At 34.1% G+C, this 18,224-nt stretch overlaps 3 protein-coding genes across 3 annotated transcripts; all 3 read right to left on the bottom strand.

Moving 5' to 3' along the window:
- Positions 1–1,598: 1,598 nt before the first annotated feature.
- Positions 1,599–2,472, bottom strand: LOC147386148 (17.3 kDa class I heat shock protein-like). Its single transcript, XM_086424094.1, has one exon. The coding sequence runs from the start codon at positions 2,216–2,218 to the stop codon at positions 1,742–1,744; it is 477 nt and encodes a 158-aa protein (XP_086280220.1). The 5' UTR covers positions 2,219–2,472; the 3' UTR covers positions 1,599–1,741.
- Positions 2,473–6,381: 3,909 nt separating this feature from the next.
- Positions 6,382–7,096, bottom strand: LOC147386147 (17.3 kDa class I heat shock protein-like). The gene has a single exon (XM_086424027.1). The coding sequence runs from the start codon at positions 6,994–6,996 to the stop codon at positions 6,520–6,522; it is 477 nt and encodes a 158-aa protein (XP_086280153.1). The 5' UTR covers positions 6,997–7,096; the 3' UTR covers positions 6,382–6,519.
- A 7,468-nt stretch (positions 7,097–14,564) lies between these two features.
- LOC147386146 (17.3 kDa class I heat shock protein-like) lies at positions 14,565–15,380 on the bottom strand. The gene has a single exon (XM_086424183.1). The coding sequence runs from the start codon at positions 15,203–15,205 to the stop codon at positions 14,729–14,731; it is 477 nt and encodes a 158-aa protein (XP_086280309.1). The 5' UTR covers positions 15,206–15,380; the 3' UTR covers positions 14,565–14,728.
- Between the last annotated feature and the right edge of the window lie 2,844 nt (positions 15,381–18,224).

Here is an 18,224-nt window from a genome sequence, read left to right as displayed (position 1 = left end):
AAAACTTCTACCTCATCAAAAATTGTTTACAAAAAATGGACGGTCCACGATTTTTCAACTTGTAAACATGGGGCTAGAAGTTTTGGAATGGGCTGATTTTTGGTGAGGATGATCTCCTCACCGTAGAGATCATCCTCACCAAAAATCAGCCCATTCCAAAACCTCTAACCCATGTTTTGCCAAAATGTTTGCCAAAATGTTTGTTGCTGACATTGTGACACACATTGTATATACCCCTATTACGACTCACATTGTGACACACCGTTTTGTCTTATATGGGCAAAAATGTTTGGAATGGGCTGATTTTTTGTGAGGATGATCTCTATGGTGAGGAGATCATCCTTGCCAAAAATCAACTCATTATGAAACTTATAACCCCATGTTTACAAGTTGAAAAATTTTAGACCGTCCAATTTTTGTAAATCAATTTTGATGGGGTTAGAAGTTTTGGAATGGGATGATTTTTTGCCAGGATGATCCTCTCATCAAAGAGATCATCCTCACAAAAAATCAGCCCATTCCAAACATTTTTGCCCATATAAGACAAACGGTGTGTCGCAATATGAGTCGTAATAGGGGTCGTAATAACGCCATCCTATATATATATATATAGAGGGAGCGGTTCAGCAGTCCTAAAGTTTGCCAAACATCTTATCAAACAATTTTTGTAAGTCATTTTTGATAGGGTTAGAAGTTTTGGAATAGGCTGATTTTTTGTGAGGATGATCTCTATGGTGATCATCCTCACCAAAAATCATTTTATTTTGAAACTTATAACTCTAATTTACAAGTTGAAGAATCATGGACCGTCCAATTTTTGTAAATTACTTTTGATGGGGTTAGAAGTTTTGGAATAGGCTGATTTTTGGTGAGGATGATCTCTCCATCATAGAGATCATCCTCACAAAAAATCAGCTCATTCCAAAACTTCTAACCCATGTTTTGAAAAATGTTTGGTAAGATGTTTGACAAACTTTAGGGCTGTTGAAGCGTCCCCATATGTATATGGGAAATGTTTAGGAACAAACATTTTTCAAAACATAGGTTAGAGGTTTTGGAATTGGCTGATTTTTAGTGAGGATGATCTCTACGATAATTCTATAAATTTCCTGAAAGAATATTTTTCATCAATTTTCTCATGAAATTTGGAGGACTCAAAAAGTTTTTTGAAATACCTTTTAATGATTTTTATCACACATTATTCTCACATTCATGTCTTTGACAAGAATCCTAATAATAGGATTTGCCAGGTGGCAAACTCAAATGACTTCGTAATGAACTCTTTGATGTGGATAAGTTCAAGAATCGTAGATCTGTATGTTTCCGGATACACTTTTTACGAAGAAATTTATAGAATCATCACAAGGCAAACAAATCTATGTTAAACAAACGGAGTCATTTAAGTATTCCACATGGCAAATCATATCATCACGACAGTTTTGACAATAGTGTTACGTTTCTGATGAGACTACTTCTCCAATCAATTGCTTTGCCTATAGATATCAACTGTAGGCTAAATAATCTCTGATTGTCAAATTAGATGGAAAAAATTAAAAGAAAAAGAGATTGAATCAGGGAAAAGGCTAGAATCAGAACAATTTTGCAAATTTAGAAAATATTATTTTTTTTACTAAAGTATAACAGGTCTTCAACACAGGACACAAGATCACATTCACAACGAAACCAATAAAACCATTACACAGACCATCCTAACACATTAAATTTCTCAAATAATATTCAATTAGCCAGAGATCTCAATCGCCTTGACATCATGTTTCTTCACCTCCTCCTTTGGAACAGTGACTGTCAAAACTCCATTCTCCATAGAAGCCTTCACTTGATCCACCTTTGCATTCTCTGGCAATCTGAATCGTCGGATGAATTTCCCACTGCTACGCTCCACACGATGCCACTTGTCATTCTTCTCTTCATGTTCTTTGCTCCTCTCTCCACTTATCTGTAGAACTCTTCCTTCTTCGACTTCTACCTTCACTTCTTCCTTCTTAATCCCAGGAAGATCTGCCTTAAACACATGAGCTTCGGGTGTCTCCTTCCAATCGATGCGAGTGTTGGCCAATTGTGCTGTCTCATTCGATGATTGAAGACGAGAGGTAGAGAGTGTGAAGGGGAAATCCTGGAATGGATCCCAAATGTCTAGAGAGAATGGATCGAAAACGTTGCTTCTCCTTCCGCCAAAGATGCTTGGAATGATCGACATGCTTGGATTTTGCTGAAATCGAATTATGAAATTGAAATTGAGGATTATAAAGAGATGTAAATCGAAAATTGGTTGCTTTTGGCTAAACTTTTCAGAAAGATTGAATCTGTAGTCGAGTCCCTAACGCAGAATGGATCCGTTATTTATAGAACAGGAAAGAGGATTCGAGAACTCATCTCGATCCTTCCCTGCTATTAGGTTCTAGATGAACGAATAAGCGAAACTTCTACAACCTCCGCGACTCTCCACAGACTTACTCCCTGGAACCGTGTGCCCTTACGGCCTAGAAAGTTCGATGTGCTTTTTTTATTTATTTAAAAAATAAAAAATAAAGGTTAATAACTTTTTTAAATGAAAACAATTTTCTTACTAATTTAGTAAGATTTTAAGTCTTAATAAGGGTCAATTTTACATAATGTATTACCACATTCGTAATCCACCATTGCAGCCCTCTAGATTTCATGAAAAAAATTCAGATCCAATTATTTTTTTAAGCTTCTTCCTGAGGTTTTGAAACTGAATGTCTACCAAACTTCCATGGAACTCTTAAATTTAAAATTAAAATTTAATAATAAAAAATTAATTTTTTTTTCTTTTCAAAATTAATACAATTTTTTCCTCTACAATCCTATGGCTTCGGATCATCATTTTGGATGCCACAAAGTAGGGGCGGAGCCAATATTTTTAGTCAATGGGGCCTAAATGCTAACGATGGTCATCTAATAAACTCGATTTCCTCTCTATTGTTGTAAGGTTTGTCATTGCAAACGATGGTTGGCAAACTAATTTCCATAAGAGTAATTGAAGATTCCTACTAAAATCATTTTAAATCCATCATCTTTAATGTCTTATAGAATCCCTTGATATTTCTTCCTAAAAAGAAAATAACTTGTGCTTCTCTAAAAGTCTAATCTTGTTCTGGATGTTTGAAGGTTAAAGAGGAAAGACATTGAAGGCCAAAAGCGAAAGTAAAAACCTTACACTACAGTTGAAGATAATTGATTTTGAATTACAATTAATCAAGGGTTTTTGAGTAGAGGTTGAAGATGACGTTAGATATAGCCATCTTCAATATCTTGTAGAAATCCCTGATCTTTTTACAAAAAAAAAATCTTGAATTTCTCTAGAAATCCTATCTCATTCTTGATGTTTGAAGGTTGTAGAGGAAAAACATTCATAGTAAAAATAAAGGTACAACTACCTTATCATACAGTTAAAAATGATTGTTTTTTGGGATATAATGAAGGGCTTCTAACTAGATGTTGAAAATGAGGTTAGGTTAAAACCATATTCTTCAATTTCTAGTAAAAACCCTTGATTTTATTATCAAGAAGTCAAATATTTTTCTTAAAGTGTGAAGGTTGAAAAAGATATGATATCAAAGTTGAAAATGCAGATAAAAATGTTTACCTTGTTGGAAATTACTAGTTTTGGAGATCAAAATAAGTTTTGGACAAAATCACAAAACTCTCTCAATTTTTCAGAAAAAAAAAAAAAAATCTGAAAATTCTCCAAATAAGGATTAGTCAATTAAATATGTGAATCAATGAACCAATCAATAATTTATCTATTAGTGACATCATATGGTCACATTTTTATCTTTTACTCTCATAAAGATAATAGGTATCGATGTTATAATAGATATGGGGGGCTAATGAGGATTTTGAGATAAATAATTGATGTTGAGATGAAAGAGGATATAATAAATATTTGATTTAAAGAATAAGAGTATTATAAGCATTTAATCTTTTAAAAGAATATGAATCCAATTCCAAGGTTTGTTGGGTAATAAACTTGATATTGTAAGCGTCCTTTGGGCCTTGGAGTTGTATTAACTCCAAGGGACCTTTTGTATTAAAAATGCAACAATGAAGTTTCTCTACTAATTTTAAGTCTAGCCTCACTAAATGTGTACAATTTCAAATCTTCCTTAGCGTCATTGTGCTCACCTTGTGGTATCCAAAAACATGATCCGATGTCATAGGGATGTTGAGGAAAAAATTCTATGAACTTTAAAAAAAATCGAAAAAAAAACTTGTTTTTCGTTGTTAAATTTTAATGTTAAATTTGAGAGTTCGTTGGGATTTCGATAATCACCCATTTTCAAAACCTAGGATCAAGCCCAATAATAATAATAATTATTATTTTTATTTTTATTATTATTATTATTATTATTTGGATTTGACTTTTTTCCTAAAATCAAGAGGGTTGTGGTGTTGGATTGTCATTTTGGTAATCAATTTGATCTCAACTACCCTTAGTAAGATTTGAAAACTTACAAATTTAGTAAGGAAAGTGTCTCTAACATCTTGTTGATTTGAGTGCAAGTGGGGGCTTTGCATGTTGTTAGGAAAGTGTTTCTCTAATATTCTTTAGAGTTCTGCCCCTACCACCGACTTAGATCAATGATCTTTGGTAAGAGTTGAAATCTTATCAAGTTTGTACAGCTTCCAGGACTCTTAGGGAAAATTCTAGTGTCTAAAATGGGTCAAATTTTAATTGAAATTCGAGTGATCCGAATTTAACTGATTTAATTCCTTGAAATTTATCCGAATGAAAAAAATGGGTCCAATATGGGTTGATGTCCCTTAACCTGAGTCGGATACGGATCCATCCATATATATCCGGCTAGATTTGAATGATATAGTACTTTGAAAATTATATATATATATATATATATATATATATATATATATATATATATATATATATATATATATATATATTTTACTTCTTTAATAAATCATGAATTCTTATAAAATAAATAAATTATAATGATAAAATAGAATGGTATAGCAATTAAGAAAGAAATATAGCAACAACAAAAAATATTGAACGGTCCAAAATTATCTGAGCCTAGTCAAGTAGTTCAATTAGGTCGGGTTAGATCCAATTACGGATTAAGTGAAAGAAAAATAGTTTTGATACGATTTAATCGGATCCTAGGATTTTAGATGTGGACATACTCAGATCCAACCAGAACCCTACCCATTTAAGCCTATTAGTAAGTCTAATCTTACTAACTTAGTAAGATTTTAAATCTTACTATGAGTTGTTGAGCTCATCTTGTGGTATCCAAGAACACGATCCAATGTCATGGGGGTGTTGAGGACAAAATTATATGAACTTTTGAAAAGAAAAACTTATAAAAAATTATTTTTCACTATTAAACTTTAATTTTAAATTTAAGAGTTTAGTAACAATCCTTTTTCAAAATCTTCGATCAATCCCAAAAATCTTTTCTTCTCTTTTTTTTTTTTTTTGATGGGGGGGAGGGGTGGAATGGGTGGTTCATTAAAATTATTTGATTGTGGTGTTGGATTGCCAATTTGAAATCTTACTCAGTAAAGAAAGGTGAGGAGCAAAAGTAATCAATTATCTAACTTTCTTACAGTACAATATTAGAAGTTTACGTATATGGGAAAAAAAAAAAAACTCTCTTAAAAGGTTGGGTGGCAAATATCAAAAAAAAAAAAAAAAAAAAATGACCATCATGCACCTCAAAAAATCTAATTTTTTAAACTAATGAGTTTTAAACTCAAAAACCCACCCTTGGTAGTCAGGATTTTTCTCATGTGGGGGCAACCAAGAGTAAAAGAAGTTTTTAAATTTTTTTTTCTTTTTTTTTAGGGGGTGGGGGAGGACAATTAAGAGTGAAAAAAAAATTTACGGGGCAATAGAGAGATTTCCTAAAATTTGTCGTAATAACAAATTAATCCATAGCATTTGAAAATTCTTGTTGGGGCACTCTAATTCTTGGCAGGTCGGTCGAGATGATTGTGTTTACCGACGGACAGAATCTACAATTCTTTACCCATGCCACGTCGGAGAATTTAGAGTCCCCGTCAGGTTGAATTCAAAAATCAGCACTCAATTTTTTTTTTCTAAAAAATTATTTTCCACCGATTTTCTAATGCAATTTGGAGGCCTCATAAAAAGTTCGATGAAGTACCTTTTAATGAATTTCTATCACACATAATTCTGAAATTCATGTTTTCGACGATAGTGTTTCATTTCAAACGAGTCTTCTCCAATCAATTGCTTTGCCTCTAGACATCAACAGTAAGCTAAATAGTCTTTGATTGTCAAATTAGATAGAAAAAAATTAAAAGAAAAAGAGATTGAATCAGGGATAAGGTCAGAATCAGAACAATTCTCCAAAGTTAAAAAAAAAATATTATTTTTATTAGTAAAATATAATAATAATAGGTCTTTGACACAAGATCAAATTGACAACAAAACCACTAAAACCATTACACACAGACCATCCTATCACATTAAATTTCTCACATAATAGTCAATTAACCAGAGATCTCAATCGCCTTGACATCAGGTTTCTTCACCTCCTCCTTTGGAACAGTAACAGTAAGAACCCCATTTTCCATAGAAGCCTTTACTTGATCCACCTTCGCATTCTCTGGCAATCTAAATCTACGGAGGAATTTTCCACTGCTGCGTTCGACTCTGTGCCACGTATCCTTCTTCTCCTCCTTTTCTATGTTTCTCTCTCCACTTATCTGTAGAACTCTTCCTTCTTCAACTTCTACTTTCACTTCTTCCTTCTTGATCCCTGGAAGATCTGCCTTAAACACATGGGCTTCTGGTGTTTCCTTCCAATCGATGCGAGTGTTGGCGATTTGTGATGTCTCGTTGGATGAGTGAGGACGAGAGGTAGAGAGGGTTAAGGGGAAATCCTGGAATGGATCCCAAACGTCTAGAGAGAATGGATCGAAAACGTTGCTCCTCCTTCCACTAAAGAAACTGGGAATGATCGACATGTTTGGGCTTTGCTGAAATTGAAAACGAGAACGAGCAGCAAATAGAAAATTGGTTGCTTTTGGATTAGCTTTTCAAAAAGATTGAGTTCCTACCTGAGTACCAAGCAAGAGATGGATCCGTTATTTGTAGAAAAGGAAAGAGGATTCCAGAACTTATCTCGATCCTTCTCTGATCCGTAAGTTCTCCACTCTCTAGAGCCCACGTGTCCCTATTGTCTAGAAAGTTCGATGTTTTCTTATTTAATTGCTGTAATTTATATCTTTTGGAAAATTCTAGGGCTCCAACAACGGCTGAAATGGGATGACATATTCCTCATGAGTCGTTATAATCGGACGCCCGCTATGAGATACACCCCCATCACATCAAGTAAATTATTTGCCTCGGGATATATATATATATATATATATATGGGTCGGGTTCCTGCAACACACATTGCGACACACATATAGACAACGTGTTTGTCTTATATGGGCAAAAATGTTTGGAATGGGCTGATTTTTTGTGAGGATGATCTCTGTAATGAGGGGATCATCCTGGCAAAAAATCATCCCATTCCAAAACTTGTAACCCCATCAAAATTGATTTACAAAAATTGGACGATCTATAATTTTTCAAATTGGACGGTCTAGAAGTTTCATAATGAGCTGATTTTTTGCCAGGATGATCTCCTCACCACAAAGATCATCCTCACAAAAAATCAGCCTATTCCAAACATTTTTGCCCATATAAGACAAAACACGTTATCTATATGTGTGTTGAAATGGTTATCGTTTGAACCTGACCCTCTATATATATATATATATATATATAGGGTCCCGTTCGGCACCCTAAGTTTTACCACACACTTTAACAAACGCGTTTTGTCTTACATGGGTTAGAAGTTTCAGAATGAGCTGATTTTTGATGAGGATGATCTCTATGGTGAGGAGATCATCCTCACCAAAAATCAGGTCATTCCAAAACTTCTAACCCCATCAAAATTGATTTACAAAAAATGGACGGTCTACGATTTTTCAACGTGTAAACATGGGGCTAAACATTTCGGAATGGGCTGATTTTTTGGGAGGATAATCTTCTAATCATAGAGATCATCCTCACCAAAAATCAGCTCATTCCAAAACTTCTAACCCATGTAGGACAAAAAACGTTTGTTAAAGTGTGTGGTAAAACTTAGGGTGCTGAACATTTCCCATATATATATATATATATATATATATATATATATATATATAGAGAGAGAGAGAGAGAGAGAGAGAGAGGGTCAGGTTCAAAGGACAACCATTTCTACACATATAGACAACGTGTTTGTCTTATATGGGCAAAAATGTTTGGAATGGACTGATTTTTTGTGAGGATGATCTCTGTGATGAGGAGATCATCCTTGCCAAAAATCAGCTCATTATGAAACTTCTAGACCGTCCAATTTTTGTTGAAAAATTATAGACCGTCCAATTTTTGTAAATCAATTTTGATGAGGTTACAAGTTTTGGAATGGGATGATTTTTTGCCAGGATGATCCCCTCATCACAGAGATCATCCTCACAAAAAATCAGTCCATTCCAAACATTTTTGCCCATATAAGACAAAATACGTTGTCTATATGTGTGTAGAAATGGTTGTCCTTTGAACCTGACCCATATATATATATATATATATATATATATATATAGGGTCGGGTTCTGTAATACACATTGCGACACACATATATATTTTTCTTATATGGGCAAGAATATTTGGAATGGGCTGATTTTTTGTGAGGATGATCTCTGTGATGAGGGGATCATCCTGGTAAAAAATCATCCCATTCCAAAACTTGTAACCCCATCAAAATTGATTTACAAAAATTGGACGGTCTATAATTTTTCAACAAAAATTGGACGGTTTAGAAGTTTCATATAAGACAAAACACGTTGTCTATATGTGTGTTGAAATGGTTGTCGTTTGAACCTGACCCATATATATATATATAATCAATTGTGTAGCTCTACGTTATCTAGTTCGTCGTTCACTCAACTCTAATTTGGGTTCATGGTTTGTCACTCTAGAATAAATCTGACTGAGTTGGTAGAGATAATTCGTTTCTTGATTTGCTTCTTTTTTTTCTTGAATTGAGTAACTAGTTTGGTTCACTTGTGCATATACATAATTCAAGCATGCGAGTTATAAATACAATTATAATGTTAAAATTTTATAAGTTAAATACAAACAAATTAATATAATATTCCAAATTTTAAATATAAAAAATGAAAAACTATCATAAATTGGTTTGGTTCACCGAACCAATTAAAAAATCATTTAGTTTGTCCAAGCCAATCAAAATTCAATAGGTTCACCAAACCCAACCAAAATTCAATGGATTTGCAGTTTGCTTAATTTTACAAATTCAATATCGAGTCATGGTTCGGACTAGTAGCAACAAATTGGATAACATAGGTCTAACTCTCTAGAACAATATTAGAAGTTTACCTTTCTAGAAAACAAAGTCATTCAGTAAAGGGGTTGTGTGGAAAATATTTTATACCAAGTGACTGAAATTATTTATCAACATTAAAAAAAAATTCCACAAAAATGTGACATTCGTGCACTTCAAAATGCTCATTTTTTCTAAAAAACAGTTTTTCAAAGATTTTCTTATGCAATTTGGAGATCTCATCAAAAGTTTGCCGAAGTACCTTTGGCGATTTTTCTATTACACATTTCTTCTAGATTCTTGGTTTTAACAAGAGTGTTTCATTTCTAACGAGTCTTCTTCTCCAATGAATTGCTTTGCCTAGACATCGACCGTCTACTAAATGGTGTCTGATAATCAAATTAGTAGAAAAATTAAAAGAATATGAGCTGCTCAAAGTAAAGCTCAACTTTTCTTATTATATTTTAGGTTCGTTCGAATGTTAACCACCTCTCAAGCTTTTTCTTAACTCCTCTATTATAGAAGGCAATGTGCAACAAAGCTAGGGATCGAATACTTGGCATGATAAACATATCAGTTCTCCATGTGGATTCACCTTATACACCTTTTGTGTTACTTTTGTACAAAATGAGATTTCATAATCCTCTCATATTTGATGATATGAAGTTCCCATTTCTAAACTTATGTTGAATTCTTTTTTTTTGTTTTTTTGCCTCTTTCCATTCTTAGATTTGATCTTTGAGTAATTTCTACCACAAAGGTATGTTAGAGTGGGCTTTGCTTCCCAATTGTAGCATTATTCGGTATAATTCTTAAATTAGATGAAAGAAATGTTAAAAAAATAAATGCAATCGAAACAAGAGAACAAATTAAAAAACAGACACAAGATGTAATCACCCAAAGAAATACATATATTTTACATGATTCCTTGAAGACTGAGATATGTCCACGGATCACACCAATTACATTATGAAGTGAAAACTCATAATTACAGATTACTCCCTTTCATCAAAAATAAGAAATATAAAAACCCCATGAATTCCAACTAGAATTTTATATAATATTAGTAAAATTATAAAAATATTATTGAGGAGGTGTGGCTTGATTTATATTACCTCCTTGTTGACCAATACATTCAAGCTTCACAAACCACAACAAGAAATGCTCGAATTCATTAAAAAAATAATAGAGATTTATTATTTTAAAATTTATGTGCTAAATTGATAAGGGAATGATATGGTGGTTTATTGAGAAAGTAAGTAAAGTCAAATACTAAAACTCTTATGAAATTTTCTCTCAAAATTCTCTCTCCACTAAGCAATCACTTTTGATATTTTTTTAATACATATGGCATCGTGATAATTTTAAGATGACAAAATGGAACCAAAACTTTCGTCCTATGTGGATTACAACTTTCGGATTGAACTGATTTTTTGTGAGGATGATCTCTGTGGGGAGGAGTTCATCCTCACAAAAAATCAGCCCAATTTGAAACTTCCAACCCCATCAAAATTATTTTTGAATTGTAACTTTTTTATCGAAAATTTGTAAATCACTTTTGATGGACTTAGAAGTTCAGATTGAGCTGATTGTTTGCGAGAATGATTTCTTCGGTGAGGAGATCATTCTCACTAAAAATCAGCCTAATCTGAAACTTTCAATCCAAATAGGATAAATTTCGTTAGTGTGTGTGTGTGTGTGTATATATATATATATATATATATAGGGAGCGGTTTGGCAGCCCTAAAGTTTGCCAAGTTTGGTGCCAAACATTTTTTGTAAATCACTTTTGACGGGGTTAGATGTTTTGGAATAGGCTGATTTTTTGTGAGGATGATCTCTACGGTTAAGAGATCATACTCACAAAAAATTAGCTCATTTTGAAACTTCTAACCCTAGATTACAAGTTGAAGAATCGTGGACCATCCAATTTTTATAAATCACTTTTGATGGGGTTAGAAGTTTTGGAATAGGCTGATTTTTGGTGATGATGATCTCCTCATCATAGAGATCATCCTCACAAAAAATCAGCTCATTCCAAAACTTCTAACCCATATTTTGAAAAATGTTTGGCACAAAACTTGGCAAACTTTAGGGCTGCTGAACCGTCCCCATATATATATATGGGTCACGTTATTACGACCCCCTTTGCGACACACCTTTTTGTCTTATATGGGCAAAAATATTGGAATGGGTTGATTTTTTGTGAGGATGATCTCTATGGTGAGGGGATCATCCTGGCAAAAAATCATCCCATTCCAAAACTTCTAACCCCATCAAAATTGATTTACAAAAATTGGACGGTCTATAATTTTTCAACAAAAATCGGACGGTCTAGAAGTTTTGGAATGGGATGATTTTTTGCCAGGATGATCCCCTCACCATAGAGATCATCCTTACAAAAAATCAGCCCATTCCAAACATTTTTACCCTTATAAGACAAAAAGGTGTGTCGCAATGGGGGTCGTAATAACGTGACCCTATATATATATATATATATATATATATGGGTTGGGTTCCTGCAACACACATTGCGACAACGTGTTTGTCTTATATGGCCAAAAATATTTGGAATGGGCTGATTTTTTGTGAGGATGATCTCTACGGTTAAGAGATCATACTCACAAAAAATTAGCTCATTTTGAAACTTCTAACCCTAGATTACAAGTTGAAGAATCGTGGACCATCCAATTTTTATAAATCACTTTTGATGGGGTTAGAAGTTTTGGAATAGGCTGATTTTTGGTGATGATGATCTCCTCATCATAGAGATCATCCTCACAAAAAATCAGCTCATTCCAAAACTTCTAACCCATATTTTGAAAAATGTTTGGCACAAAACTTGGCAAACTTTAGGGCTGCTGAACCGTCCCCATATATATATATGGGTCACGTTATTACGACCCCCTTTGCGACACACCTTTTTGTCTTATATGGGCAAAAATATTTGGAATGGGTTGATTTTTTGTGAGGATGATCTCTATGGTGAGGGGATCATCCTGGCAAAAAATCATCCCATTCCAAAACTTCTAACCCCATCAAAATTGATTTACAAAAATTGGACGGTCTATAATTTTTCAACAAAAATCGGACGGTCTAGAAGTTTTGGAATGGGATGATTTTTTGCCAGGATGATCCCCTCACCATAGAGATCATCCTTACAAAAAATCAGCCCATTCCAAACATTTTTACCCTTATAAGACAAAAAGGTGTGTCGCAATGGGGGTCGTAATAACGTGACCCTATATATATATATATATATATATATATATGGGTTGGGTTCCTGCAACACACATTGCGACAACGTGTTTGTCTTATATGGCCAAAAATATTTGGAATGGGCTGATTTTTTGTGAGGATGATCTCTGTGATGAGGGGATCATCATGGCAAAAAATCATCCCATTCCAAAACTTCTAACCCCATCAAAATTGATTTACAAAAATAGGACGGTCTATAATTTTTCAACAAAAATTGGATGGTCTAGAAGTTTCATAATGAGCTGATTTTTGGCAAGGATGATCTCCTCACCACAGAGATCATCCTCACAAAAAATCAGCCCATTCCAAACATTTTTGCCCATATAAGACAAAACACGTTGTCTATACGTGTGTTGAAATGGTTGTCGTTTGGACCTGACCCTCTATATATATATATATATGGGTCGGGTTCCTGCAACACACATTGCGACACACATATAGACAACGTGTTTGTCTTATATGGGCAAAAATGTTTGGAATGAGCTGATTTTTTGTGAGGATGATCTCTATGATGAGGGGATCATCCTGGCAAAAAATCATCCCATTCCAAAACTTGTAACCCCATCAAAATTGATTTACAAAAATTAGACGGTCTATAATTTTTCAATAAAAATTGGACGGTCTAGAAGGTTTGGAATGAGCTGATTTTTGGCAAGGATGATCACCTCACCACAGAGATCATCCTCACAAAAAATCAGCCCATTCCAAGCATTTTTGCCCATATAAGACAAAATACATTGTCTATATGTGTGTTGAAATGGTTGTCGTTTGAACCTGATCCTATATATATATATATATATATATATATATAGGGTCGCGTTATTACGACCCCCTTTTGGACCCCCTTTGCGACACACCTTTTTGTCTTATATGGGCAAAAATGTTTGGAATGGGCTGATTTTTTGTGAGGATGATCTCTATGGTGAGGGGATCATCCTGGCAAAAAATCATCCCATTCCAAAACTTCTAACCCCATCAAAATTGATTTACAAAAATTGGACGGTCTATAATTTTTCAACAAAAATCGGACGGTCTAGAAGTTTTGGAATGGGATGATTTTTTGCCAGGATGATCCCCTCACCATAGAGATCATCCTCACAAAAAATCAGCCCATTCCAAACATTTTTACCCATATAAGACAAAAAGGTGTGTCGCAAAGGGGGTCCAAAAGGGGGTCGTAATAACGTGACCCATATATATATATATATATATATAATATATATATATATATATATATAGAGAGAGAGAGAGAGAGAGAGAGAGAGAGAGAAAGAAAGAGGGTTATTTTGACAAAAATCCTAGTAGACAAAATTTTGTCTTATATAACTAAAAAATTTCAGACTTGACTGATTTTTTGTGAAAATTATCCTCATAAGAAATCAACCAATTCTAAAATTTCTAACCTCGTGAAAAGTAGTTACAAACCAATGGTAAAATTTGACGATTCATAATTCTTCAACTTATAAATTAGGGTTAGAAATTTCAGAATTTGTTAATTTTTGTGAGGATGATTTTGACATCATAGAGATTATTCTCACAAAAAATTAACGAATTTCAAAATTTTTAACTCATATAAGACAAAATACTTTGTATAAAATGTTGTTTAGGATTTTGTCATATCTTTTAAAGAATAACACTGAAGTCACCTCAATTTGATTTCTCATATCGAACTTCTTGATGTGAAAGTGTATGAGAACTGTAGATGCTTTTCATCGAGATACAAATAAAAAAAAATTGTTGTTCCTATCCACTTTCACATCAAGAAGTGCAATATGAGGTTTCAACTTGAGGTCACTCCAACACGACCCCTTTGTAAATGTTCCTTTGTATCGACATATTAATTCCAATTTTCAAAAAGTTGGATTGAGGAAAGTTTAGTAAGAAATTACGATGGGAATATCTATTAGAAAGAGCTAAACGAAAATTAGAAAACACATTAAATATATATATGTTTATTTTTATCACTAAAACAGGTCTTTTAACCTTACATACACCACAAAACCACTAAAACCATTACACACGACACACTCTTAAAATTTTCACTTTCTGAATAAAATCTTTAATTAGCTAGAGATTTCAATCGCCTTGACCTTGGGCTTCTTGACCTCCTCCTTGGGAACGGTGACAGTCAAAACTCCATTCTCCATAGAAGCCTTCACTTGATCCACCTTCGCATTCTCTGGTAATCTGAATCTACGGAGGAATTTCCCACTGGTGCGTTCGACTCTGTGCCACGTATCGTTCTTCTCCTCCTTTTCCATCTTTCTCTCTCCACTTATCTGTAGAACTCTTCCTTCTTCAACTTCCACCTTCACTTCTTCCTTCTTGATCCCTGGAAGATCTGCCTCAAACACATGGGCTTCTGGTGTTTCCTTCCAATCGATGCGAGTGCTGGCCAATTGTCTTGTCTCGTTCGATGATTGAGGATGAGAGGTAGAGAGTGTGAAGGGGAAATCCTGGAATGGATCCCAAACGTCTAGAGAGAATGGATCGAAAACGTTGCGCCTCCTTCCACCAAGGATGCTTGGAATGATCGACATGTTTGGATTTTGCTGAAATAGAAATTGAATTTGAAGATGAGACAGAGAAGTAAGAAGAAAATTGGTGGTTTTTAGATTAGCTTTTCAGAGTGATTGAATCGATACTCTTATTACCTAACGCAAGGATGGATCCATTATTTATAGAAAAAGAAAGAGGATTCGAGATCTCCTCGCGATCCTTCCCTGGTTTTAGGTTTTAACGGTTAACGAATAAGCGAACCTTCTGATATTCCTAGACCAAGTTGGACCTCCTTGGTGTGGAACAAATCTCGAATCCCGAGGCATAGCTTCATAGCGTGGCTAGCTATGAGAGGTAGGCTTAAAACCTTGAGGAAGCTTAATGAGTGGGGGATAAGGGTGGATGCTACTTGCAGACTTTGTAGAGGACACGTGAAAGACAATGCTCATCTCTTTAGCGAGTGTTCTTTTGCGAGATGCATTTGGGCAGACATCCTCAAGAGGTGCCTTTTGAATAGAGCTCAAAGGACTTGGGAAGAGGAAGTGGTTTGGGTTGCGGACAACTTCAAAGGAAATTCTGTAATTCATAGGATTAAACAGGTTGCTTTTTGCGTCTTCATCTATCACATTTGGCGAGAGAGGTGCAATCGTATCTATCAAAACAAATTTAGGAGTCCATCCTTGGTACTCCATAACATCTTGGAGGATATTTGGATCAAATTCGAAGGTGAAATTGACAACGTTGAGGACACGGATCACAACAGGGCCTTCATGCATGCTTGGGACTTACAAGCATCCTTCACCCACAGACGAGGTACATATTGCTCTTGGAAAAAGCCTCAGATTGGTTGGTGGACCCTAAACACAGACGGTGCTCTCTCCCCCATGAGAGGTGGCTATGGAGCTATTATCAGGGACAATGAGGGCAGTATGATAGGTGCTCTTGCTGGTATGGACACTCCCAAATCAGTCCTACATCATGAATTGCAAGGAATCCTCGAAGGGATCCGTTTAGCTGCCGCCCATCAATGCACTCGTATTGAAGTTCAATCTGATTCCCTTGTTGCTGTTAATATCCTAAACAACATGTGGAAGCCCCCTTGGCATGTTCATCAACTTTACTTGGCTATTTCATGGTTAATTTCATCTTTCCATGAAATTATTTTCTCCCACGTGTTCAGAGAAACTAACAGGGCTGCTGACTTCCTTGCGTCGCTGCAACTCGTAGTTGGCTGCCATGTGTTGGATTGTAACTCTTCTCCTATTGATCTTTTGTTGATCCTTGATAAGGATCGTAGTGGTTGGAGGTTCCTTAGGTTGTAGTTGGTTTGGGTCTGGCCTTAACCCACTTAATCTTCCAAAAAAAAAAAAAAAGAATAAGCGAACCTTCCACAACCTCCGTGAGTCTCTACTTATGGCCCAGAAAGTTCGATGTGTTTTTTGTGGTTTTTTTTCTTCTTTAAATCGAAAATGCTAATAATTTTTAGAGTCATGCTGGGGTGACACAGGATTTACTGCGATTCTCACAATTCACGTGGAGATGTATACATAACCATAGATAATTTTTACTCGTATCGCGAGAAAATACATCTATGATTATGTACATATCCCACATCAGAATTGTGAGAATTGCAGTAAATACCCTGTGTCACATCAGCATTAGTATAATTGTTAAAAAAAACACTTTCGTAAGATTTTAAGTCTTAAAAGGGTCGTTTTTTCGCAAATAGATTACCGCATGTAATCCAACTAACTCTTTAAATTTGATGGAAAAAATTTAGATAAAAAAATACTATTATTATTATTATTTTTTTGGATTTCATTCTAATTTTTGAAAATGGATAGTTACCAAACATCGATAGAACTCTGAAATTTGAAAATAAACGTCAACAGTTAAAAGTTATGTTCTTTTGAAATTTTTTATTTCAAGGGTCATACAATTGTTTCCTCTACAACTTATGGCATTAGATCATATTTTTGAATGCTATCAGGTGATGTCAATGACCCTTACTAAGAGTTGAAATCTTACCAAAAGGTTGCTTGGTCAGACTCTTTGAAAATTAAATTTTAGCATCTAACCTCATTATCAAACGAACGGTTCAAATGGGAAGGTTTATTCCTCATCGTAACTAGGGATTGTAGACTCTTTCTCTCTTCATGTGTGCAGCTACATATTAAATACAAATATATATTTTTAAAGAAAATGGTCAAATAATTTTTTTAAATATTTATTAAATTAATTTTAGGAAATTGATTTGAATAAATAGGATATAAAATGGGCCAGATTTTATCCGAAATCCGAATGATTCAAATCTGAATTTAATTGGCTTGGTTACTTGAAGTACATATGAATAAAAAAAATTGGTTGATGTCCCTTAACCCAAGTTGGATACATATCCATCCCTATGTTTGCCTATATCTAAAAGATATATTACTTTGAAAATTATATTTTTATATTTTTCAAGGTGTCTTTCTTCTATTGCTTTAATCTAACATGAATTCTTATAAAATAAAAAAATTATAATGGTAAAATAAATTGATATAACAATTAGAAAAGAAATATAGTAAAAAAATATGGTTAATGATCCAAAATTATTTGACTTGAATCAAGTAATTTGGTGGGGTCGAATCTTGATCCAGGCTTAATAAAAGAAAAATGGTTTGGGTATGATTTGGCTAATTGGATCCAGATAAAAAATTTCAAATTTAGATATGAATATACTCATATCCAATCCAAATCCGACCCATTTTAAGCCCTATGAGTAAATCTGGCCTTAAGATATAATTTAGTAAATCTTATTATAGGTGGTTGTGCTCCCCTTGTGGCATCCAAGAACATGATCCAATGTAACGAGAATGTGGAAAACAAAGTTCTATGAACTTTCAAAAAAAGAAAAAATTTAAATATTTTTCACTAGTAAATTTTAATTTTAAATCTAGGAGTTTACTGGGAATTTAGTAGTTATCCATTTACAAAACCTTGGATGATGTCCAAAAATGATTTTTTTTTTTTTTAATTTAATCTAGAGGGTTGTGGTGTTCAATTGTGAATATGATAATC

The sequence above is a fragment of the Akebia trifoliata genome, chromosome 14, assembly GCF_017979445.1.
Source record: "Akebia trifoliata isolate Shusen 1 chromosome 14, ASM1797944v1, whole genome shotgun sequence".
NCBI lineage: Eukaryota > Viridiplantae > Streptophyta > Magnoliopsida > Ranunculales > Lardizabalaceae > Akebia > Akebia trifoliata.
Note: the sequence above shows the minus strand (reverse complement) of the source record. Positions and strands in the feature narration are given on the sequence as shown.